The sequence below is a fragment of the Dipodomys merriami genome, unplaced genomic scaffold (genome assembly GCF_024711535.1).
Source record: "Dipodomys merriami isolate MVZ:Mamm:240054 unplaced genomic scaffold, mDipMer1.0.p SCAF_55, whole genome shotgun sequence".
NCBI lineage: Eukaryota > Metazoa > Chordata > Mammalia > Rodentia > Heteromyidae > Dipodomys > Dipodomys merriami.
Genome location: NW_027206124.1, coordinates 5,035,810 through 5,061,727, shown reverse-complemented (window position 1 = coordinate 5,061,727; position 25,918 = coordinate 5,035,810). Strand labels below are relative to the sequence as shown.

The window sequence follows — 25,918 nt, the reverse complement described above, 5'->3', positions numbered from 1 at the left end:
TTACAGGCATGAGCCAATCTAGAGCTCAATGGAAATGAATTAGACAAAAAAATGATGGTTATTCTAGATAGAAAACAATCAGATAGCATGATGAGTTTGTAGAATCACAACTGCCCATTATTTTTCTTTCTATTTGATGATCAGAGGTGCTACATTGCCTTCATCTCTTCTTATCACAGAATGGGTAGGACCTCAGTGAACCTCAAATCTTCCATGTCCAAAGCATGTACTACCTTGGAGTTGTCTTTCTGGATGTGAAGGTTTGTCATAGCTTTATTGTAAAGATCTTTTTTCTTCTGTCATTCCTCCCTTCTCTTCTGTCCTTCTTCCCTCTGTCCCACTGGAACTGAAGCAGAGATCTTCAACATAGAATTTTTTGTGAGGTAACAAGTGTAGCTGTCCCAGCACTGTTGCTGGGACATTGACTACTGCAGTTTATTCAACTGCTAGTCAGGATTGGAAGTCATACCCATGTGTTGTCACTTACAAGGAATTGTACTGGACACTAAGACAAATCTTAATTTGCTTTTTTAAAAATAGTTTTATTTTTAAAAATTCAATTATTTAGTCAGTTGTGGGGCTTGAACTCTGGAACACTGTCCCTCAGCTGTTCAGCTCAATGCTAGCGCTCTACCACTTGAGCCACAGCGCCACTTCCTGTTTTCTAGTGGTTTATTGGAGATAAGAGTCTAACGGACTTTTGTGCCTGAGCTGGCTTTGAACAGCAATCCTCAGATCTCAGACTCCTGAGTAGCTAGGATTACAGATGTGAGCCACCAGCACCCGGCTTATAAGTTTATTTTTTATTAGCTTACATTAATTGAACCAGGGGTTCATTGTGATATTCCCATAGACCCGCACAATGTACCTTGAGCCAGTTCTCCCCTCTGCTACACTGTCTTTGCTGCCCCTCTTGGACACGCAAGTTTGGAGTTGAAATTTTCGTGTTTGTGACATGTTTGAAACAGTTCTTTGAAGTAGCTATAAATATGGTCAAAGATACATGTTTTTAAGTTTTGTTTTTGAAGTAGGAAGCTCAGTCTTTCAAAGTATACTTAGCTTATAGATATTCTTTAAAAGAACAGTAGAAGTTTAGAATGAGCCCACTTACCTCTTCTCTTCCTAGTTTCTGTGTTCCTTTCACAGGAATTAATCGTCCAGACAGTATTTCTTCCAGGCTTGCATTCCCAGCCATACGGAGAGGACCCCATAAACTGTAAAAAGGTCCATTGGCTTTTATCTTGAATGGACTAGAACCCATAGCGCTCAGTTCTGCCTTTTGCTTCATTTGACAGTTGACCTATGGAGTTGATGCTAAAATCAAGTCTAAATGTTTTGGTTGACTGCTCTTCTCATTGCTTTGCCAAGAAGACCAAGAACACATAAAAAAGTCTGTCCATCCCGTATTACACTTGCCCGAGAAGGCCAAGGACACATAAGAATCTGCCCATCCCATATTATACTTCCTTGAGGTTGTTAGCCAGCATTGTTACTTTACAGTGTTACTTGTTTTAGATTCAACTTCTTAACAAATTCAGAGGCCATCAGCTTACATTAAAAGAACTTTTTGAATTTTAAACACATCAGATTCACTGACTGTACCTATGATTTAGCTATGTATGAAATAGCTTTTAGTGCTTTTACTGTTGTATTATACTACACCTAGGTACTTTCTTTGAGGAATCTGTGAAGGAATTTTCAAAACTTTTTCTAAAACTTCTAAGAAACTTGATGACTTACATTATTTATTTTTTTGTTAGTGTTTTGGCCATGCCCCACATGTGGGGATTGAATTCAGGTCCTTGCTCTGCTAGGCAGGAACTCTACCACTTGAGCCTTCCTTCTAGCTGTCCTTCCCCCTTTGTGCTGGCACTGGGGCTTTAACCTCAGAGTTTGGGTGTTGTCCCTTAGTTTTTGTGCTCACGGCTAGTGTAGACACAGTTCTACTTCCTGCTTTTTGGTTGCTAATTGGGGATTAGAGTCTCATGGACTTTTCTGTCTGACCTAGCTTTAAATCAGGGTCCTCAAATCTCAGCCTCCTCAGTATCTAAGATTATAAGTATGAACCATCAATGCCGAGCACCAGCCCCTTTTACATTGGTTATTTTCAAGATAGGGTCTCACTCTATGTTCTGGTCTGGCCTGGGATATTACTCCTATTTGTGTTTCCCTTTGGCTCTGGGGCTAACAGGTGCTTGAAACTGTATCTAGCCATTGGTTGAGATGGAATCTCTCAAAGTCTCACCCCTTCCCCCTAATCTTGGGGCTTGACCTCAAGGCCTGAGCACTGTCCCTGAATCTCTTTTGCTTAAGGCCAGCACTCTACCACTGGAGCCACAGCACCACTTCTGGCTTTTTCTGAGTAATTTATTGGAGATGAGTTTCACGGATGTCCATACGTGGGCTGGCTTTGAACCACAATCCTCAGATCTCAGCCTCCTGAGTAGCTAGGATTACAGGTATAAGCCACCTGTGCCCAGCTTCTCAAATTTCTTTTTGACTGGGCTGGCCTCAAACTGTGATTACCCAGTCTTCAGATCTCTGCCTCCTAAGTAGCTAGGATTTTAGACTTGAGCCACCATGCCTGGTTTATTTACAGTTTTATAAGTTAAACAATCTTGTTTTGTATGCTGGTCTTGGGGCTTTAACTCAGGCCCTCGGTGCTATCCCTGAGCTTTTTCACTCAAGGCTAGTGCTCTACCACTTGAGCCACAGCGCCACTTCTGGCTTTTTTTCTTTTTGCCTATGTGGTGCTGGGGAATCGAACCCAGGGCCTCATGCATGCAAGGCAAGCGCTCTACCACTGAGCCACCTTCCCAGCCCTGACCAAACAATATTTATTCATTACAAGTTGTTATCTATTTTGTTGGGCCACTTTATGGACAAGATAAAATCAACCTGTTTCTTAATTATGTTTCATTGAGGTTTAAGATAGAAAATGAAGGAAGGATTATGGAAACTCTCATTAATTTCTCCTACAGATTTTTTTTTTTTTTTTTTTGGTGCCAATCCTGGGGCTTGAACTTAGCACCTGGGCACTTTTGAGCTCTTTTGCTCAAGGCTAGTGCTCTACCAAATTGAGTCACAGTGCCATTTCTGGTTTTCTGGTGATTATTTGGAAAGTCTCACAGATTTTTGAATTGTGGCTTTGAACCATGATCCTCAGATTTCAGCCTACTAAGTAGCTAGGATTACAGGTGAGAGCCACCAGCATCCAGCGATAAAAACTTTTTGTTGTTGCTGCTGGTGGTGGCTGCTATTGACTGGACCAAGAGCTTTATGCATACTTCAGCACCATTCTAGAGCTACAATTCTATCCCAGAGCTTCATCTTCATCTGTTAACTTGCTTTTGTCAGAAAGAGGGTTTGTATTGTCAACTTAATTCATTTAGCCTTCTGAGTACTTGCTGCATGTCTGGCCTTAAGAGAACCAAAGTCCCACACTTTAGGGGAAGCAAAGGAGGAAAGAACTCCAGTAATGCTGATTACAGTTGACACCCTAGGGAGGCATTAGAGGAGAGTGGCATTTTACCTTAAAGGTAAGTGGTGTCAGCAAAGCCAATATTACTGTAACACAAGGACCAGCCCAAACAAAAGCAAAAGGCTGCAAAGGAGCATGTGGGAAGACAACATCACTGTGTACATTGTGTATTAGATCCAGGCTTCAACCCAGCCTATGTTCTTCACTGAGTAGCTGTATAAACTTGTAAGGGTTACTTAAGTTCTCATCTGTAGAATGGCTGATTATATCACAGGGTTGGTAAGATTAAGTAAGACTGTAAGATACTGCCTCACATACAGTTTCAATACTCAGAATCTAGTTGTCAGTATTTATTCTTTTTTTTCAACATTTTTTTTTAATTGTGAAAATACCATACAGAGGGGTTACAATTACATGGGCAAGATAAAGTATTTATTCTTTGTAAATTTTTTCTTTTTTCTTTTTTTTGTTTGTTTTTTTGTTTTGGGGTCCGGTTGTGGGGCCTGAACTCTGGGCCTGGGCGCTGTCCCTCAGCTCTTCAGCTCAAGGCTAGCGCTGTACCACTTGAGCCACAGCACCACTTCCGGCTTTTTTCTTTTTGCTTATGTGGTGCTGAGGAATCGAACCCAGGGCCTCAGGCATGCAAGGCAAGTGCTCTACCACTGAGCCACCTTCCCAGCCCCTGTAAATTTTTTCTTAACACTTATTAAACCAGTTTCTTTCTTGCTTTCTTGCTTTCTTGCTTTTTTGCTTTCTCCCCTCCTCTTCCTACTCCTCCTCTTCCTCCTCATTCTTCTTTTTGGTCAGTCAAGGGACTTGAATTCAGGGCCTTGGTGCTGTCCCTGATCTTCTTTTGCTCAAAGCTAGCATTCTACCATTTGAGCCACAGTGTCACCTCTGACTTTTTTGAGTAGTTTATTGAAGATAATAGTCTCGTGGGCTTTCTTGCCTGGGCTGGCTTTGAACCATAAGCCTCAGATCTAGGCCTCCTGAGTAGCTAGGATTACAGGCTTGAGCCACTGTGCAATTTACAGTTTTTTGGAGGTTAGTTGTAGATGAGTCTCACGGACTTTCCTGCTTAGCCTGGCTTTGAACGATGATCCTCAGATCTCAACCTCCTGAATAGCTAGGATTACAGTGTGAGCCACCAGCTCCTGGCTTGGTTAAACCAGTTTCTAGGTCACTACCCTTATAATCCCATCTCAAAGACGTCTGTAGTTAATTGATAGCTTAACTGACACATAATAAAATATTAGTTTGATTTTGTATTTTATTGCTTTATACCTATAGATTTTTCTGCTATTAGTCCTGAGTGCCAGTGCCCTAGCTTAGGGTGTTTGCAGGGCAGGGAAAATGAAGATTGTGTGGCAGACTGAGAAGACAAGACTGAGCATTCTGCATGCTACACGAATAATTAGGAGCCATCAAAAGATTTTGGGCTAAAGGGTGAAGAATACTGAAATGTAAATTGAATGGGAAGTCTTCTATCAGGGCAAGTATTTGTTGGCTGCTGTTGGAAGACTTTGTAGATGTCAGACATGTTCATCATGTTAAGTACCTAATGCGTGGCCTGGCTGAGGTGATGAGGCACACAGAAGAAATAGAGAAGAATGAACATGACAGGAGACTAGACACCAGATAGTGATGTGTAGACTGGGAAGACTATCATGTTCATGTGAAGAGATGTCACAGTTGAACCCATTCCCCATTCTACTAATGAATGCTAGTGTTAAAAAAGCTGTCATGTTTAAGTAAGGCAAGATCACTGAGCTGAGATATTTCCTGGAGATTTCAGGGTAGAGACCAATGGCCTTGAAAAATGACTTAGAAGTATTTTGTTTTTGGGGGGAGCACAAGCCATGAGGTCGGAGTGCAGATGCTGAGTGCATGGTTTGCATGGGCAGTAGTAGACAGTATGAGTGGAAAGGAAATTACCATGCCCTGGCAAAACCTGCTTCATATTGTTGTGTGACTCTGAACTCACTGTGCTACATACATATTGTTTCTTTCCTTGGAGAGTGAGCCTTTTTAGTACAGAATAGTGTCTTAGTATTTATCTTTCGGTACAGTAAGAGTGTCTTAGAAATTTCCCAGCACATGGTAGATGCTAAAAATAAATAACTGGACACTTGCTGTTTATGGCTGTTACAGACTATCCTGCTGTCTCCTCAAACCATGGGTCTAAAATAAAATCTAATACCTTTCATTTTTCACCATTTCATCTTATGTTCAGCTTGCTCTCTGTTCCCAGAGCACTGTGAGTTCCTTGCCATCCCATAATTATGTGCAGCTCTCTGCAGTCAAGCTGCAAGACCCATATTCACCCAACTCTGGGACCCACACTTCCTTCACTTCTTTCTTACTAACTTCCTTTACTCATTTTTGGATTTCATTTTCTTCCTCCGTTTCTAAGTGTTGGAGTGATTTGAGGGTCCAACCCTGTGTTCAGTCCTTACTCAAGTGGCTTTAAACCTTTCTTGACCACACTGAATGCCAGTTTGGTACTGGCACACTACACTAGCTTATTCCCCCAGTCACGTAAAACTGAAAGCCAAGTTTCATAAGATAGTTTTTGTGTTTTTGTCTTAATGTAAGCTATGAGATGTTATTTTCCATTTTGCTGTTGTATTTATTTACTTACTCACTCCTGGTACCGAGGCTTAAACTCTGAGGGCTTCACACTCACTTGGCTTGCTTATTTCTTGGGCAACCCCACTCCACTCCCCTTCTAAGTGCTATTTATGACCCACTAAATGGATTTATTTAACAACTTGTAATCTGAAAATCTGCTCCTGACTGCACCCACTTCTTTGGCTTTGAATGTTGTATGTGCCCATGGTCTTCCCATTTTTATCCCCACTCCCTCTTTTCTCCTGAGATCCAGTCATGCCACTTTTTGCCTACCAGTCAACTCCACTTGGATGTCCTGTAGGAATTTCAGAGGAATGACTAGCAACACACTCCTGATTACTCTACCACTTTCTGTCTCCTCCCTTCCCAACATTCCATGTTTGCAATCATGCTGTAGGGATGGTGATGGGATACAAGCACCCAAGCCAGGGTTCACATCCAGTGACTAGTGTTGAGGCCTTGAACAGTGACTATACTTTTCTCTTCCTCACAGTCTTCATTTGAATAGCATGGAGCTGTCGGCTATGCCTGCCTGTGGGAATGTTGTGAAGATTAAATGACTTCAATACTGGTGCTCTGCTAGTGTTCCTGCTGTCATTTGTCATTTGTTGGTGTCCCTCACATCTGACCCATTAGCAAATTCTATTAGCTCTGACATCAAAATGTGTCTTTTATTTGACCACCCATCAGCACTATATTCATCCATGCAGCCAACATCCCTTACACAACCTACTAAAATAGCTTCTTCACTGACTCTGCTTTTGCCCTTGTGCCTCCCCCTTAATCCATTTCCCACAAAACAACCAGGGTGTTTCAGACCTGAGAACTGAAACCAGGACATGTCACTCTGTAGCTCTAAACCTTCCAAAGACTGCTAACAAGGCCTTTACCAGTAAACATATTAAGTGATACTGTGTGTATAACTGTTATATTACAAACTGATGAATGAGATGACTTTATTTTCCCAAAATATATCAAACATACAGAAAAGTATAATGACTAATACTACCTTTGAACCTCTAATACAAATTCAACATACATCCCAGTTGGAGCCTCCTGAGGACTTTCCTTGCTTTTCCCCTTGCACTGTTATCCTTGTTTATACACACAGCAAGAAAGTTTGTTTGGAAAAAATCCACTATTAATCTACCATAGTAAACACAAAAAATTTGGTCCTACAAAATTAGTTACCTTCTCAGGCTAATTGGCTCCATCTTGCTTAGATTGAAAGCATGGCCTGGCTTTCTGGCAGAATGAAGTTATTATTAGCAGGCCTGCACCTTATACTTTGCCTGCCTTTTGGAAAGTCAGCCACTTCCCCCAGCAAACACAGGTTTGTTTAGTGAGCAATTGTAGTTAGAACACCAAAATGGGGGGGCTGGGAAGGTGGCTCAGTGGTAGAGCGCTTGCCTTGCATGCATGAGGCCCTGGGTTCGATTATTCCTAGCACCACATAAGCAAAAAGAAAAAAGCCGGAAGTGGCTCTGTGGCTCAAGTGGTAGAGCGCTAGCCTTGAGCTGAAGAGCTGAGGGACAGCGCCCAGGCCTAGAGTTCAGGCCCCATGACCAGACCCCCCCCCCAAAAAAAAAAAAAAAAACACCAAAATGGTCCTTAGGATTAAGTGTTTGTGTGTTCTTGTAAACCTCACATGCATTTTTATTTTGGAGGGTGGTTGATACTTGGCTTTTTCATCAATACAGAGGTTTGTTTGTTTGTTTTTGTTGTTGTTTGCCGTCCTGTGGCTTGAACTCAAGGCCTGGGTACTGTCCTTAAGCCTCTCTGTGCTCAAGCCAAGCGCTCTACCACTTGAGCCACAGCACCACTTTCAGCTTTTTTCCTGTCTATGAGGTACTGAGGAATCGAACCCAGGGCTTCATGCATGCTAGGAAAACACTCTACCACAAAGCCACATTCCCAGCCCTGAATACAGAGTTTGTTTTTATGGGTATCCTGAAGTAGGGTCTAACCCATTAGTTTTCTCTCCAAGAGGATGGTACCACAGTACCCTTTATTTTAACCAGGAAAATAATGTTTTGGTGTGGTAGGGCAAAAGAGCTCCTGACTTTTAATACTTTCCTAAATTTTTTTTGCTTTTACATGTTTTCTTTAGACTTTCCTTAGGTGAATTTGGAGATTCATCTCGCAAGCCCACAAAGGTGGTGGGGATTGTAGGGGTTGGAGAGGTGGGTTGTGGGGAGTATGTAAGGAATGAGGCTGAAGAGGTGGGGAGATGCACATTGTTGCGTAAAGTAAGTACATTGGTTGAGCCAGCATATAAAGATTTACTGAGGATAATGGGAGTTAAGTTTCTTACTGTCTGAGGAGGGAATTACATAGAAAAATGTGAGTCTGCAGACAGCTCTGAGGTATTTATTGCATTGGAGCTCTTATTAGTGTAAACTCATGGTCCTTTAACATATACTCTATATATTAAAACACATCTATGGGAGTGAGTGTTCATGTGTATGCATAATTTCCAGCTAGAAGCACTAGTAATGAAAAATCATAGCACCTGGGTCATTGTTTCTAAATATTATATTCCTCTGAAAAGAATCAAATGTCTTTGGAGAAATGGCCAGTTCCAGAGTCTAGAGGCAGTACCAGAGGAGTTTGAAACATCTTTGTGTCCCAGGAAGTAGGGAAATTGGGCAAAGAATGGAACATGTCAAGTCACTGGATCCAGTCTGAAGAGGTTTCCAACTGGTCAGATTTGAAACAATTTGAGTGTGGAATTACATGAATGAAGACGCAAAGCTCTGCTTATGTGCATGTAGAACAAATGATAGATTAATGGTATAACTTTCAGCTGGAAACAGTGGCTTATGAGTAATCCTAGCTATTGGGGAGGCAGAGATCAGGCAACTATAGGTGAAGCGTGCACGTGGGCATCAGTGGACGTTGACTGGGGTAGAGATTTGACAAAAGAACCAAGGTATGGACAAACGTCAGAATTTGTCCAGCAAAATACTTGTTAGATGGAAATACTAGTATGACAGTAGAGAAACCAGTTAGAATGGGCTTGACCAGTATAGCAAACATACTATACTGTGATGGGTGGGATGGGTCACTGTGGGTCCCATCTTGATGCTGTTTACTGGAAGGAGCCATGCCACATGTCTGTGTTGTTGCAGGAAACCATGACATGCTGTATCTAATAAGGAAACAGACTTGTATCAGATTGAAGGTCATAGTAAAAGTGAAGTGACTGTACTCCCACAGGGATGTAAAAGTTCACAAAAGCCTGAGGAGCTACTACTGTAGATTGACAGATACTGGTAGAGCCATACCCGGACCAGAAAGAATAAAAGAGGCATTATTGGTACTGTTTGATAGAATTCAGATGGAGTCTGAGTTATATTGGTATTTTAGTATCAATGTTGATTTCATATTGTGGAGGCTAGTGTACTGGTTCTTCAGGAGAATGCTCTTCTTTGGGGGACTATTATGGAAGTAAGAATTCCCTGTCTTGGGCTGGGAAGTTGGCTCAGTGGTAGAGTGCTTGCCTTGTATGCCGGAAGTGATGCTGTGGCTCAAGTGGTAGAGCGCTAGCCTTGAGCTGAAGAGCTGAGGGACAGCGCCCAGGTCCAGAGTTCAGGCCCCATGACCGGACCCCCCCCCCAAAAAAAAAAAAAAAAAGAATTCCCTGTCTTTAGCCTACTCTCAAATGGATTAGCAAGTGATATAAAATATTGAATTGGGCAATTTTGTTGAAGGGGTTATGTGAACACTTTGAATTTTTCTTGCATTGTTTTGTACATTTTAAAAAAGCAGTTAACACTATTGTTTTTTTGTTTTTTGTCTTTTGTTTGGTTGGTTGTTGGTCTTGAACTCTGGGCCTGGGAGCTATCCCTGAGCTCTTCATCTCAAACCAAGCGCTCTACCACTTGAGCCACAGCACCACTTTCAGTTTCCTGGTGATTAGTTAGAGATAAGAGGCTCACAGGGAATCTCCTGCCCAGGCTGGCTTTAAACCATGATCCTCAGATCTCAGCCTCCTGAGTAGCTAGGATTACAGGCGTGAGTCACCAGGGCTCGACAACACTCTTGTTTTAACTAATCTATGAAGACTGTTTTTTGAAACCAGCTCTCTTCATCTAATTATGCTGTGTATTCTAGTTCCTGAGATTTGTTTTGTTTTAAGCTCTTTTGGACCCTTCAGTAAAGTCTTTTCATTATATAGGATTTTTCCAATTTTGTTCTACCTTTAGTCCTTGGTTTTTTCTTTCTCTTTCTCCTCCTGCTTTCTCTTTCCTTTTCCGTTTGTTTCTGTTTCTTTCTTATTTGAGATGTGGACTCCCCCCCCCCCACTTTCTCTCTCTCTTCTCTCTTTCTCTCTCACTCACACACACACTCACTCACTCACTCACTCACTCAAACTCCCCTACCTAGGTTTGTGCGGGCTCCTACACCTCCTTTTCTTGTCAGAGAAGTCTTTTGTTCTCCTTTGGGACAGATTACATGAGGGGATGTCATTTATGAGGGGTATAATTTTTAAATAAAGTTAATAAAATTTTAAGTTATTTTCTACACAAACACTAATGTAAATAGAAAGGAAAGGTGAGAAAGGAACTATAAACATTGTGTATTTGTAGGTAATTTACAAGTTTTCATTTTTTCATAGCATTTTCTTTGGGCCCTGGTCTACAAGAAAACCTAATTTCCAGATAGATGTAACTGTACAGCACAGGTATGAGTTCATATGCTGCTCTTCATCTGATGTCACATAATTATACATTTCTATGATGCTAGAATCTTGACAATTACTTTCAGTAATTGTATGTTATTTCTTACAGTAAATATCTCACAATTATTTCCAAGTGATCCTTAGGACATTGCCAGTTTTTGTTTTCTTACAAATACCATTAGAACAATCTCTTGGGTTGGTTTCTTTTGTTTTTTTTTTGGGGGGGGAGCATTGGTTGTTATTACCAATTCGTATTCCCAGTGATTGTAATAATTTATGCTGCTTTTGTTATTTTTGTCTCAGCCTAACCTCCAGATGGGATTTCATTTATTAAATATTTTTGAAAACTTTAATAGCAACAAACTTGTGCCTTCACTTTTTGTACATATGTATTTGGTCATGGTTCACCAGGCAAAAGTAAGAGACCTTCCATGGGATTTATAACTAAAATAAAAAAAGGTTGAGGAAGGATGCAAGTGGTAGAATACCTACCTCACACACACGAGGCCCTGAGTTTTTCACAGTACCATAACCACCATCTAGAAAAAAAACTAGCTTTTTCCGTGAGAGTACAGCATTGTCTTGCAGCTGGTTTAAGGAAGGTACTACCAGGAATATAGACTGGATCTGGGTTTATCATTTTATTACCTACCTATTTACTAAAAATAGTTTGCTCATTTAACTTCTCAGCTTCAGTTTACAAAAGGAGTACTAACCCATCTTAGATCAGAGAGTGGTCAGTTGAACATATTAACATGTATATAAAGCATCTGGTAGAGTGTGTGGCATATGTAAAGCATACAGTAAATAAGCAGTTGCCACTGTTATTTCAGATCTGATCCAAGTATTGGTCAGAATTTTCAATGTTCTTGCTCAATTTGTGTTGTAGGAAAAGAAAGGATTTCTGGGCTTTAGAATCAAAAGAAATTAGAGTATCAGTTCCAACTTTTCCTAGAAAAGAGACTTGGAAGATTCAGTTTGTATAATTTATCATTCCCCCCACTTGTCCTTAATTGTGATGTAAAATGTGTGACATGCAGAAGTTGGATAATAAGCCAGGTGTCGGTGGCTCACACCTGTAATCCTAGCTACTCAGGAGGCTTGAGATCTAAGGATCGCAGTTCAAAGCCAGTTGGGGCAGGAAAATCTGTGAGACTTTTACCTCCAATTAACCGCCAGAAAACTGGAAGTGGCACTGTGACTCAAGTGGTAGAGCGCTAGCCTTGAGTTGAAGAGTGCAGGGACAGCGCCCAAGCCCAGAGTTCAAGCCCATGACCAACAAAAAAAAAAAAAGTTGTATAATTATTATATTAATAAAATGTACCTTAGATACTGGCTAAAGTTAAATGTGTTTTACTAAGTCTCTTTTCACCAAGAGATGTAAAGCCAACAGACTTTCTGATTTAAGGAAGACTTGAAATGAGGGTCACATTTAGCAGCTCTTGAGATTCTCAGGTGACCTGGTATGTTGGGAAGGAATGTATGGACCTAGGGATGCTTCAGGGAAGGCTGAGGTTAGAGAGGCCTTTGAGTGGCTTGTCAGGGAGGTTTGAGTGGAACAGAAGCTGTTGGGAAAGATGTCCAGGTCTATGGAGAGGCTGATGCTGTCAAGATGGGCAGGTGAAGAAAAGCTTTTTTCCTTTATTGATGGGTTGGTGCAGGGACAAAGAAGTTTAGGAGGTGAACTAGTGAGAAAGATGGAAATGGCCCTGTTGAGGTTAGAGAGGAAAGGGCAAATACAGCAAAGAAGCAGTGTCATGGGCAGGCAACATCTTTAAAAGGTACAAAGAGTTAAAGTGTAGGTTTATTTTAAACCTTCTGGCTCACAGTGATCATGGTTTCCCTAGAGGATAGGAAGCTGGAACAGTTAAGGAAAAAGCAGCATTTTCTTTATTGTTGAAAATAAGGTAGTGAGCTCAAACTCCAGTAATCTCTCCCCCCCCAAATGAACTGGAGGCTGCCTAAGAATAAGTACACGTTGTTATCTTCATAGAAATATTCCCACCACAAGTGGCACTGTCTAGAGTCATAAAGTACAAAGTGAGTGATCTGTCTCCCCACTTCCAACTAAAGAGGGCCAGAGGCCCTACCTTCTGTCTCTGCAGTCATTAAAACCCCTGCGGTATGGTTAATGAGTGCTACAGGCCCCACCCCATCCCTGGCTCAGAATTAACCTTCTGCTTCCTACTGTTTTTAGTACCCCTCCCAGTTTTGAACCTTGGGCATTTCCTCTAGCCTTACTGTACATTTTGTCTGACATTTCTAGGTGTTTTGTTGAGGGAAAATTTTTAGTCCCTGCTGTATGCCATATTGCATGAAATAGAAAGTCCCTTGCTCCCAAAGTGATAATAGTGTACTCAGAAACGCTAGGAATGAGAGAAGAACTTGATCAGTCAGGGCCCCGGTAGAAAACAGATGGCACATTCAGACTTGTAGCTAGAGGATCATTTAACTGTAGCACTCAGAGTTCATTCAGGAAAAGAAAAACTCCCTAAATATGAAGGTTTTTTTGGGGGGAGTGGGTGCTGGTACTGGTGTTTGAACTCAGGGCCCAGATGCTGCCCCTGATTTTTTTTTTTTCCTTTACCACTTGAGCCACAGCTCCATTTCTGCCCCCCCCCCTTTTTTTTTTTTTGCTGGGGGGGCGTGGCAAGGACGGGCATGATAGTTAATTGGAGATAAGACTCACGGACTTTCCTGCCTTGGCTGGCTTTGGACCTCAGTCTTCAAATTGTAGCTTCCTGGGGAGCTAGGATTACAGGCACAAGCCCCCACCACTGGGCTATGAAGGGTTTTGATTATACAGGAATAAAGAGTTGGGTTATCCCTAGAAGATGTTAGGACGATGACCTCAGGCTGAAAGCCCCACGTGGTGGCAGAGCTCATGGTGAACCACTATGAGTCCATATCTGCTGCAGCTGCTTCCCAAGAGAATTGCTCTCTTCTGTCTTCCAATTCTGTCTTGTGCATCTCCATACATTCTAACCTGGAAGAGGTTCTGGGAAGGTAGCCCCCAGTTTCTGAGCTGCAGAGAACAGATTGGGTAACCCTGATGCTGATTGGATAAAGCCACAGATTAATAAAGGGGCTGTTTGCCAAAGATGAGCAAGGTCTGGAGAAAGACTGGAAAAACCGTCTTCTGGTCTGGCAATCACAGGGAGTTACTACCTCCAAGCCTGAAGGGCAGGAAGTACCAGTGGTTCCTGGAGCTCAGAAAAAGTGACTGAATAATTCAGGTTGCCACAGAGCTGTTGGTGTTGGTAGAAAAATACTGCCAGCTCAGAAAGGGTAGGATCCAGGAGAGTAAATCTGTAACTTCAAACTGGGCCAGAAGCCAGAGGGTGGTAGAACCTGTTGATAGTCCCAGCATTATATCTCCCAGGGTATCATGGAGTTTAGAGTTAGGTGAGGAGTGGGCCTGGGGTCAGAGAACATCCCACACAGGAATATAACCAGAAGCCAGTAGGTGGTTAATACCTTGGGGTTTGATTGTTTCTTTATTTGGGCAATACTGTGGTTGGATCTCAGGGCCTCACCCTTGTTCTACCAATGAGACATACTTCTGGGATTATAGATGTGTACTACCATATTCTGCCTAAAGCATGGAAGGTCTACTGCAAAGAAAGGATACATTTAGGGAGATGAGGAATTTCTTTTGTGGATGTTTTGCCTGTTTTCTCACCTCCCAGGTTTAGATCTGAACTGAGAGTCTCAAGCTTGTAAAAAGGCTCTCTACCACTTGAGCCACACCTCAGCCTCTTAGAAAAACTTTCTTGAAGATAATTTGACAGCCAAGGACAAAAGTTAATGTTGGGTTTCTATAAGGTTTCAAGGTCCTTGGCCTTCCCGCAGCCCAACAGAACTCAGACTCTGGAATGCGGTGGTATAAAGTTCTTGTCTTCACTGCTGTGAGAAAACGAGAAAAAAAGAACAGGGAGGGAAGTGAAGTAGGTCAATTTCTTTGTTCAGTATCTATGAAAATTCCTTACAGGTGACTGTCTTCTTTTGGGGTATCAAATTTTCCTTACTACACTGTTTTTCTGTCCAGGGCCTCAGGCATGCTAGGCCTACCACTTGAACCACACCTTAGGCCATTTGTTTGTATTTTGTTTTATAGATAGGGTCTGAATAACTTCCCAGACTAACTTCAATTCCCAATCCTCATGCCTTCTGCCTCCTTTTTTTTTTTTTTTGTCTGTCTTGGGGCTTGAACTCTAGGTTTGGGTGCTCTTCAGCTCAAGGCTAGCACTCTATCACTTGGGCCACAGCACCACTTCTCATTTTCTGAGAGGTTTACTGGAGATAAGAGTCTCGTGGACTTTCCTGCCTGAGTTGGCTTTGAACCATGATCCTCAGATCTCAGCCTCCTGAGTAGCTAGGATTGTAGGCATGAGCCACTGGTACGCGGCCTTCTGCCTCTTGAGTAGCTGGCATTACAGGCTTGTACCACTATGCTGAGTTTACTTTAGTACATGAATTTAGTCAAACAAGGAAATTGGGGCATTTGCCATTAATCACAATTCTCTAAACTGATTGCACTAATGCTCTTCTTTAAGAAATAGTGGCTACTTGTGAGATAGAGAGTAGAATGATTGTGGTGCTAGGCCAGCTTATGGGGGGAAAAAAAGTAAATCTGAAGTCTTAGCAACTAACCATAGCACATGTCCACAGTCCTAGCTATACAGGAGGCCTAAGTAGGAATATCACAGTTCGAGGCTACTTCAGGTAAAAAAATAGAAAGGCCCATTCCAAAAATAACAAGCAAAGAAATGCTGGTAGCATGACTCATTGTTCTGCCTTGCATGTGCAAGGCCCTAGTTGAAGTTCCAGTACTGTCATGTAAGTAAATAATGATAGAATACTATTGGGATGATATTTATTATTATCTTATTTTATATGCTATAATAAAATTTCAAGTACTTCAGGTTTACGTTTCTTACTGCTGGCATGTTTGCTTTCCTAGTTGTTTACTTGGAACTCTAATAAAGATAAGCTTGTAGCCACTCTCTGGTGCTTGTGCTTCCCGTGTGCTGAGAACATTTAGCTTGACCAGTACCTTGAAGGAGATGCTGGCTATAGATTTGTGTTCTTCAGGCACACAACTCTTTAACTGTAGGAAGAAAGGCCTGGTACAGGACACAGAATGTGGAGAGAGGCTGGGAGAACCCTATGGAGGAACCGTTCTTTCTCTGTAGAGATAGTTTCTTAGCCAGGCAGCCGCAGGCCCAGTGCTGATGTCTAAAGTGGTCTTAGCTCAGAGGCTCCTATTTAGAAAAACAGAGCAGGGCACCAAATCTTCAGAAACCTGGTTTTATTTATAGTAGTTAATTAAACTACATGTAAAATATTTATAGAAATCAGTTCTCAAGACAGCTTTTCGTTCTTTGAGCTGCTAAGTTTTTGTTCAGGTTAGCCCCTATCAGCCTTGTTTCATAATCTGAAGGCGGCCATTGGTACTTAAGAACTAGAATGGATACATGCTGCAACCAGAAATACACACATGGACAGTTGACAGTTCTGAAACGATAGAAGAGGTAGAGACAGCTGGAACAGCATTGGAGGTCCTGCGAGAGAGCAGCACTTTGTCAGCAGCTGCCTACTTTCAAGGCCAACTTCTGGCAGGACAAGCAGCATCTGTTACTGACCTTGTGGAATATCATCTGGGAAGCGTAGCATGAAGAAAGTGTTGTGGGAACTGTGTGGTGCCGGCCACACAGCTCTCGGCCCTGACTCTCAGGAGCTTAGTGAACTTCATGCCTAAATTTCCTCATCTGTAAAATGAGAGTGCTTGGGTTGCTAGGATTAAATGAGCTATTGCATGTAAATGCTGGAAGTATTGAGCATTATAGTGCATACATAAATGGCCAATTACCTGTTGGTAGATTCATTGGAACAGAGAAAGTAGTCTCAGTGTTGGAAGCAGATGAGAAGCAGTTTCCTTTAGATGTATTTTGTTTTGTTTTGTTTTGCAGTGCCAGTACTGAGGCACAAGCTCAGCACCTTCTGCTCTCCTTAGACCTTTTCACTCATACATAGTTGGTGTTCTACCTCTTGAGCTTCATATATGGTTTTTTGCTGGTTAATTGGAGATGAGAGTCTCACAGCTTTGGCTGTGAACTGTGAACTGGTCAGCATCCTAAGCTAAGATTATAGGCATGAGCCACCAATTCCAAGCTAGATATGAATATTTTTTTGTGTGTGAATCTTACGAGATGGCTTTGGGTCATAATTCTGCTTATGTATAATCAGAATTTTAAAGAACAAAGCCCTGTCTAGCTATTTAAGACATTTCATAAGTGGCTCAGGCTTTCAGAGGTTGGGGTTACTAACCATCTTCCACTGTGATCTGTATTTACTTCTGAGGTCTTTCCTCACAGTTTTCATGTAGCTCCAATTAAGTTGGGTTTTTCCTTAGAACAGGCAGCTTATCAACCTCTAGCTCTGCCTTAAGACAGAACATACCCTATTTTTCTTTCTTCTTTCACTCCCTCAGTATCATCTCTGAATATATGACTTCTAGCCTAGTTCTGAGACCTAGTTTTTTGTATCATTTAATCATTCAGCAAACTGCTGTTTGAATAACATGCAGATTATAGCTAGGATTGGACAGTCCTTGCCCTTTATGAAATTTATATTCTAGTCTCTAGAGATAGTAAACAAGTAGCACATACAGCAAACAAGTGGTATTGGAAGGCTAAGGAAGACCTTATATCAGGTGATATTTGCCCAGAGTGGAAAGAGGTGAGAAGGACAAGCCATATGTATAGTAGGGCAGAGCACAACAGGGAGAACAGTTCCCACAGTGTTGTGGGCCTGACCGAGAAGCAAGTAGATGAATCTACTTCACTTTGTAAGGGGTTACTGATTTTTGTGGGCAGCTCCATTTTAACCCCTCTTGAGAAGGCTTTATAAATGATTGTAAGAAAATTGTCTATTATAGCCAGGTGCTGCTGACTCACGCCTGTAATCCTAGTGACTCAAGGAGGCTGAGATCTGAGGATCACAGTTCAAAGCCAGCACAGGCAGGAAAGTTTGTAAGACTCTTATCTCCAATTAACCACCAGAAAACCAGAAGTGGAGCTGTGGCTCAAAGTGGTAGAACACTAGCCTTGAGCAAAACAGCTCAGGAGCAATGACCAGGCCCTGATTTCAAGCCCCACAACCGACCAGAAAAGAAAAGGAAAGAGAGGGAAGGAAGGAAAGAGAAAAAAAGAAAATTGTCTATTAGGATCCCGCCCTAGTTTGTATGTTTCGTAACTTCTTAAACAATTGGTTTTTAAAGCCATTTGGAGTGATTTGATGTCCTATTCATGTCTGACTGTGAGGAGGAGACAAGTCAAGGCAAAGGAAAAAAATAAAACCACATCTCAGTTAAATAAGATGATGATACATTAGCAAAGGCAGTACAAAATGGTGGCTCAATAAGATAATTGGGAAGAGTCTGGGTCCTGGACTTGGTATTTGTGTCACTTCTTTTTTTTTTTTTTTTGCTGTTCCCCAAATAACTGTTTTAGCTCCTTCATTTATAGGGATAGCAATAATAAAAATACTAGATTAGCAAATGAAATGCCATGAGGTTAGAGGGCTGGAACTTCTTGAAGACCTCTAAAAAAGGCTGAAAGAATATTCACTGTTACTTTCTGGCTCAAATCTAGCCCTTTGTGCCTGGGAATTGAGAAGAATGCCTTTTTACAATTATACTTGAAGAGGTGGGTCCCAAAGCTGATCTGGGTGGCTGCAGCATAAAGAACCCATCCATTGGTTGAGGTTGAATATCTTAAGTTACTCGTCACCACAGGTAGCTGGCAAATACAGTAACCTTGCAAAATGTGTTTAGACGTTAAGTCACTGGCTTCATTTATCTGTTTCAGTTGCGGGTAGGTTTGGAGTAGATGGGTATCCAGTAGAGTAACACCTCACCCTACTGGGGCTCTCAGTTTAGTGGTCAGTCTAATACATGAATGCAAAGAGGGGAGCCCTTTTCACACTTCTCCCACCATAACTAGGAAGCTCATTTAAAATTTGTTTTTAGCTGATGTGGTGGTGAATGCCTATAAACCTAGCTTTCAGGCAGGAAAATGAAGAGTTCAGTATCAGCCTGGGCAAACACCCCCTCCAAGAAACAGATTGTTGTTTTTTTCTTTTGGACAGTTATTCTAATAATAAATTCCTTAAGAGCTATAGTGAATTTGTATATATTTGGGGGCATTTCAAAAATTCTTTTGGGACACCTCCCTTCTGACCATTTATTTCTTTTTCTTATTCTCATGATCAGAAATGGATAGAATAAGAAAGGACATGGAATTCAAATCAGCTTCACGTGGGCTAAATGGTCTTAGGCTTGATTTTGTTTGTGCCAAGGTGCTGTGGCTCATGTATTTCTCTTCTTCCTTCTCCAGGAGGGCTGTTGGCCTGCTGCTGTGCTACTGAACAGCATGCAGTCCTTTCGGGAGCAAAGCAGTTACCACGGAAACCAGCAGAGCTACCCACAGGAGGTACATGGCTCATCCCGGATAGAAGAGTTTAGCCCTCGGCAGGCCCAGATGTTCCAGAATTTTGGGAGTGCAGGTGGTGGTAGTGGTGGTGGTGGCAGTGGCGGTGGCGGCGGACGACGAACAGTGGCTGCTGCAGCAGCAATGGCTAGTGAGACCTCTGGCCATCAAGGCTATCAGGGTTTCAGGAAAGAGGCTGGAGATTTTTACTACATGGCAGGCAACAAAGACCCTGTGGCAGCAGGAACACCACAGCCGCCTCAGCGAAGGCCTTCTGGGCCTGTGCAGAGCTACGGACCCCCCCAGGGGAGCAGCTTCGGCAATCAGTATGGGAGTGAGGGTCATGTGGGCCAGTTTCAAGCACAGCATTCTGCCCTGGGTGGTGTGTCTCATTATCAACAGGATTACACAGGGCCTTTCTCTCCGGGCAGTGCTCAGTACCAACAGCAGGCTTCTAGCCAGCAGCAGCAGCAGCAGCAGCAGCAAGTACAACAGTTGAGACAGCAGCTTTACCAATCCCATCAGCCTCTGCCACAAGCTACTGGCCAGCCAGCCTCTGGCTCATCCCATCTGCAGCCAATGCAGCGGCCCTCAACTCTGCCGTCCTCTGCTGCTGGTTACCAGTTAAGAGTGGGTCAGTTTGGCCAACACTACCAGTCTTCTGCTTCCTCCTCCTCCTCCTCTTTTCCTTCACCACAGCGTTTCAGCCAGTCTGGGCAGAGCTATGATGGTAGTTACAGTGTGAATGCTGGATCCCAGTACGAAGGGCATAATGTGGGTTCTAATGCACAGGCTTATGGGACACAATCAAATTACAGCTATCAACCTCAATCCATGAAAAATTTTGAGCAGGCGAAGATTCCACAAGGGACCCAGCAGGGGCAGCAGCCACAGCCACAGCCGCAGCCGCAGCAGCAACAGCAGCAGCAGCAGCAGCAACAGCAGCAGCAACAGCAGCAACAGCAACAGCATCCCCCTCAGCATGTGATGCAGTACACCAGCACTGCCACGAAGTTGCCCCTGCAAAGCCCAGTGGGGCAGTACAACCAGCCTGATGTTCCTGTGAGGTCCCCCATGCAGTTTCACCAGAACTTTAGCCCTATATCTAACCCTTCTCCAGCTGCCTCTGTGGTTCAGTCTCCAAGCTGTAGCTCCACCCCTTCTCCTCTGATGCAGAGTGGGGACAATCTTCAGTGTGGGCAAGGCAATGTGCCCATGGGTTCCAGAAATCGGATTTTACAGTTAATGCCTCAGCTCAGTCCAACACCATCAATGATGCCCAGTCCCAATTCTCATTCTGCAGGCTTCAAAGGATTTGGACTAGAAGGGGCACCAGAAAAGAGGCTGACAGATCCTGGGTTGAGTAGTCTGAGTGCTCTGAGTACTCAAGTGGCAAATCTTCCTAACACTGTCCAGCACATGTTACTTTCTGATGCCCTGACACCTCAGAAGAAGACCTCTAAGAGGCCCTCCTCCTCCTCTAAGAAGGCAGATAGCTGTACAAACTCAGAAGGCTCCTCACAGCCTGAAGAACAACTGAAGTCCCCTATGGCAGAGTCATTGGATGGAGGCTGCTCTAGCAGTTCGGAGGATCCAGGGGAGAGAGTGAGGCAACTAAGCGGCCAGAGCACCAGCTCCGACACCACCTACAAGGGTGGGACCTCAGAGAAAGCAGGCTCCTCTCCAGCACAAGGCACTCAGAATGAGCCCCCCAGACTCAATGCCAGTCCTGCAGCCAGAGAAGAGGCTACCTCACCAGGCACTAAAGATACCCCATTGTCTCCTGATGGAAGCTCAAAAGTCAATGAGAAGACAGTTGGGGTGATAGTCTCCCGAGAAGCCATGACAGGCCGCGTGGAAAAGCCTGGTGGACAAGATAAAAGCTCCCAAGAGGATGATCCTGCTGTCACTCAGAGGCCACCCAGCAACAGTGGAGCAAAGGAAGCCAGTCACACATCACTTCCACAGCCCGAGCCCCCAGGAGGAGGAAACAAAGGAAATAAGAATGGCGATAATAGCTCCAACCACAATGGAGAAGGCAATGGTCAGAGTGGGCACTCTGTAGCAGGCCCTGGGTTCACAGGCAGGACTGAGCCTAGCAAGTCTCCTGGAAGCCTGCGCTATAGTTACAAAGAGAGTTTTGGGTCAGCTATGCCACGAAATGTTAGTGGCTTTCCTCAGTATCCAGCGGGACAGGAAAAGGGGGATTTCACTGGCCATGGGGAGCGCAAGGGCAGAAATGAGAAATTCCCCAGCCTCCTACAGGAAGTGCTTCAGGGTTACCACCACCATCCGGACAGGAGGTATTCTAGGAGTGCTCAGGAGCATCAGGGTATGGCTGGTGGCCTGGAAGGAAGCACGAGACCCAACATCTTAGTCAGTCAGACTAATGAATTAGCTAGCAGGGGCCTTCTGAACAAAAGCATCGGATCCCTGTTAGAAAATCCCCACTGGGGCCCCTGGGAAAGGAAATCAAGCAGCACAGCTCCTGAAATGAAACAGATCAATTTGGCTGACTACCCAATTCCCAGAAAGTTTGAGATAGAGCCTTCTTCATCAGCCCATGAGCCTGGTGGTTCCCTCTCTGAAAGGAGGTCAGTGATCTGTGATATTTCGCCACTAAGACAAATTGTCAGGGACCCAGGGGCTCACTCCCTGGGACACATGGGTGCTGATTCCAGAATTGGGAGGAATGAACGCCTCAACCCAAGTTTAAGTCAGTCGGTCATTCTTCCAGGTGGATTGGTGTCCATGGAAACAAAGCTGAAATCTCAGAGTGGGCAGATAAAAGAGGAAGACTTTGAACAGTCTAAATCCCAAGCTAGTTTCAACAAGAAATCTGGAGACCACTGCCATCCTACTAGCATAAAGCATGAGTCTTACCGTGGCAATGCCAGCCCTGGGGCAGCAACCCATGATTCCCTTTCAGACTATGTCCCACAAGACAGCAGACCCACACCAATGCGGCGGGTCCCTGGCAGAGTTGGTAGTCGGGAGGCCATGAGGGGACGATCCCCTTCTCAGTATCATGACTTTGCAGAAAAATTAAAGATGTCTCCTGGTAGGAGCAGAGGCCCAGGAGGAGATCCTCATCACATGAACCCACACATGACCTTTACAGAGAGGGCCAACAGGAGTTCTTTACACGCTCCCTTTTCTGCCAACTCGGAGAGCCTGGCCTCTGCTTATCACACAAACACTCGAGCTCATGCTTACGGAGACCCTAGTGCTGGATTGAACTCGCAGCTTCACTATAAGAGACAGATGTACCAACAGCAACAAGAGGAGTATAAAGATTGGAGCAGCAGTTCTGCTCAAGGAGTGATTGCTGCTGCACAGCACAGGCAGGATGGGCCACGGAAGAGCCCGCGGCAGCAGCAGTTTCTTGACAGAGTCCGGAGCCCTCTGAAAAATGACAAAGATGGTATGATGTACGGTCCACCAGTTGGGACTTACCATGACCCCGGCATTCAGGAATCTGGGCGCTGCCTCATGTCTAGTGATGGATTGCCTTCTAAAGGCTCCCAGAAGTTACAACAGGACTCTTGTTGGGATCTTTCTCGGCAGACTTCTGCCAAAAGTAGTGGGCCTACAGGAATGTCCAATCAGAAGAGGTATGGGCCACCCCATGAGACAGATGGACATGGGCTGGCTGAGTCGACACAGTCATCCAAACCTAGCAATGTAATGCTAAGGCTTCCAGGTCAAGAAGATCATTCTTCTCAGAACCCCTTAATCATGCGGAGGCGCGTCCGGTCTTTTATCTCTCCCATTCCCAGTAAGAGACAGTCACATGATATAAAGAACAGTAATACTGAAGATAAAGGACGCCTCCTTCACCCAGTCAAAGAAGGTACCGATAAAGCATTCAATTCCTATGCCCATCTTGCTCACAGTCAGGATATCAAGTCTATCCCTAAGAGAGATTCCGCCAGGGACCTCCCAAACCCAGATAATAGAAACTGCCCTGCTGTTACCCTCACTAGCCCTGCTAAGACCAAAATACTGCCCCCACGGAAAGGGCGGGGACTGAAATTGGAAGCTATAGTTCAGAAGATCACATCCCCAAATATTAGGAGGAGTGCATCCACAAACAGTGCAGAGGCCGGGGCAGACACTGTCACTCTGGATGACATACTGTCCCTGAAGAGTGGTCCTTCTGACGGTGGGGCTGTTGCTGCAGCTGCTCCAGAGGCCGAGGTGGAGAAGAGAAAAGGCGAAGTGGTATCTGATCTGGTCAGTGCAACCAGCCAGGAGTCCAACACCGAAAAGCCTCTTCCTAGATCTTCAGAAGAGTGGCGCGGCAGTGGGGATGACAAAGTAAAGATAGAGACACACCCAGAAACTGTTCCTACTGGGAAGGAACCCCCTGGTGCCATGACACCCACGACCTCACAGAAGCCTGGCAGTAACCAAGGGAGACCAGATGGTTCCTTGGGTGGAACAGCACCTTTAGTTTTTCCTGACTCAAAGAATGTAACTCCAGTAGGTGTATTGGCCCCGGAATCAAACCCCAAGACTGAAGAGAAGGAAATCGATACAGTCATGATTTCACCCAAACAAGAGAGCTTCCCTCCAAAGGGATATTTCCCATCAGGAAAGAAGAAGGGGAGACCTATCGGTAGTGTGAATAAGCAAAAGAAACAGCAGCAGCCACCCCCTCCACCTCCTCAGCCCCCTCAGATACCAGAAGGTTCTACTGATGGAGAGCCAAAGCCAAAAAAACAGAGGCAGAGGAGGGAGAGAAGGAAGCCTGGGACCCAGCCAAGGAAACGAAAAACCAAGCAAGCAGTCCCCATCGTAGAACCCCAAGAGCCGGAGATCAAGCTAAAATATGCCACCCAGCCACTGGATAAAACTGATGCCAAGAACAAGTCTTTTTTCCCTTACATTCATGTAGTAAATAAATGTGAACTTGGAGCCGTTTGTACAATCATCAATGCTGAAGAAGAGGAACAGACCAAATTGGTGAGGGGCCGGAAGGGTCAGAGGTCCCTGACCCCTCCCCCCAGCAGCACCGAAAGCAAGGCACTCCCTGCTTCATCCTTTATGCTACAGGGACCTGTAGTGACAGAGTCTTCTGTTATGGGACACCTGGTTTGCTGTCTGTGTGGCAAATGGGCCAGTTACCGGAACATGGGTGACCTCTTTGGACCCTTTTATCCCCAAGATTATGCAGCCACGCTCCCTAAGAATCCTCCTCCTAAGAGGGCCATGGAGATGCAGAGCAAGGTCAAAGTTCGGCACAAAAGTGCTTCCAATGGCTCCAAGACGGACACTGAGGAGGAGGAGGAGCAGCAGCAGCAGAAGGAGCAGAGGAGCCTGGCAGCACATCCCAGGTTCAAGCGGCGCCACCGCTCAGAGGACTGTGGAGGAGGCCCTCGGTCCCTGTCTAGGGGGCTCCCTTGTAAAAAAGCAGCCGCCGAGGGCAGCAGTGAAAAGACTGTTTTGGACGCAAAACCCTCCCTGCCCACCACTTCAGAAGGTGGCCCTGAGCTGGAGTTACAAATCCCTGAACTACCTCTTGACAGCAATGAATTTTGGGTCCATGAGGGTTGTATTCTCTGGGCCAATGGAATCTACCTGGTCTGCGGCAGGCTCTACGGCCTGCAGGAAGCGCTGGAAATAGCCAGAGAGATGGTGAGTAGGAGAAATCCCTTACTGGCTTGGGATTTTATTCTTCATTCTTAACATATCTAGGCCCAAATAATGAGCAGAAAATGAATCAAGTAGTTTGGAAGCTTTAACTTTTGAGTACTTGTCAATTACATATCCATAAGGTTTCAAAGTTGTCATACCAGTGATATTTCAGAAAACAGGAGTTTCCACCCTTCCTTAACCCTGACTCTTGCTTCTGAGATACCCGTTTTCAGTAATTAGTCCAATTTCTAGAAGTTAGTGTCTGCTAGTTTCTTCTGTTTCTGTGTAATAATCTGCCATTTGTTATTTGTTGATTTAAAAAAAATTATGGCCCGGTGCCAGTGGCTCACACCTGTAATCCTAGCTACTCAGGAGGCTGAGATCGGAGGATCGAGGTTCAAAGCCAGCCCAGGCAGGAAAGACTATGAGACTCTTATCTCCAATAAACCACTCAGAACCAGAAGTGGCACTGTGGCTCAAGTGGTGAGCGCTAGCCTTTAGCTGAAGAACACAGGATCAGCGCCCAGGCCCCATAATCGACAAAAAAAAAAAAAAATTATTACTCATCTGTAATATTCAACAAAATATACAATAATTATACCTCCCTTCTAAAACATTTCCTTGCTTGGATTTTGTGTGGTTGTTTTTGGTCTTGTTTTATTTTGTTTTGAGATACGCTTTTGCTCTGTAGTCCATTTCGGACTGAAACTCCCAATCTCTCTTGCTTTGGCCTCTTGGCAGGCATTGCTCTTGGTTTATTAACTCATTTTTCCCCCATTTGTTCATTTATCTTCCTAAGCCATGCTTTGCAATTGATATTTATTTTCTAGATCTGTTTCACAATACTCTGGAAGTGCTTACCAAGCTTACTATGCTGATGAGCACTGCTGTTACCATGTCATCATCTTTCTTTCATTTAGAAAAGCATCATCCTTTAGTAGTTTCCTGAAAAAGGTGCATGGGAAGTATATTAGGGTCTTCTCTCTCTGG

General features: G+C 44.0%; 1 protein-coding gene across 5 annotated transcripts in view; it reads left to right on the top strand.

Moving 5' to 3' along the window:
- Tcf20 (transcription factor 20) overlaps positions 1-25,918 on the top strand; it is a 187,681-nt gene that overhangs the window by 105,512 nt on the left and 56,251 nt on the right. For 4 of the 5 annotated variants that reach the window (XM_069999696.1, XM_069999693.1, XM_069999695.1 and 1 more), the window contains exon 2: positions 19,196-24,928. In XM_069999696.1, coding sequence (XP_069855797.1) covers positions 19,232-24,928 — 5,697 coding nt within the window. In that variant the 5' untranslated portion in view covers positions 19,196-19,231. Of the gene's footprint in view, positions 1-10,718; positions 10,800-19,195; positions 24,929-25,918 lie in introns of those variants that run through there. The other variant, XM_069999694.1, reaches the window with a different exon arrangement.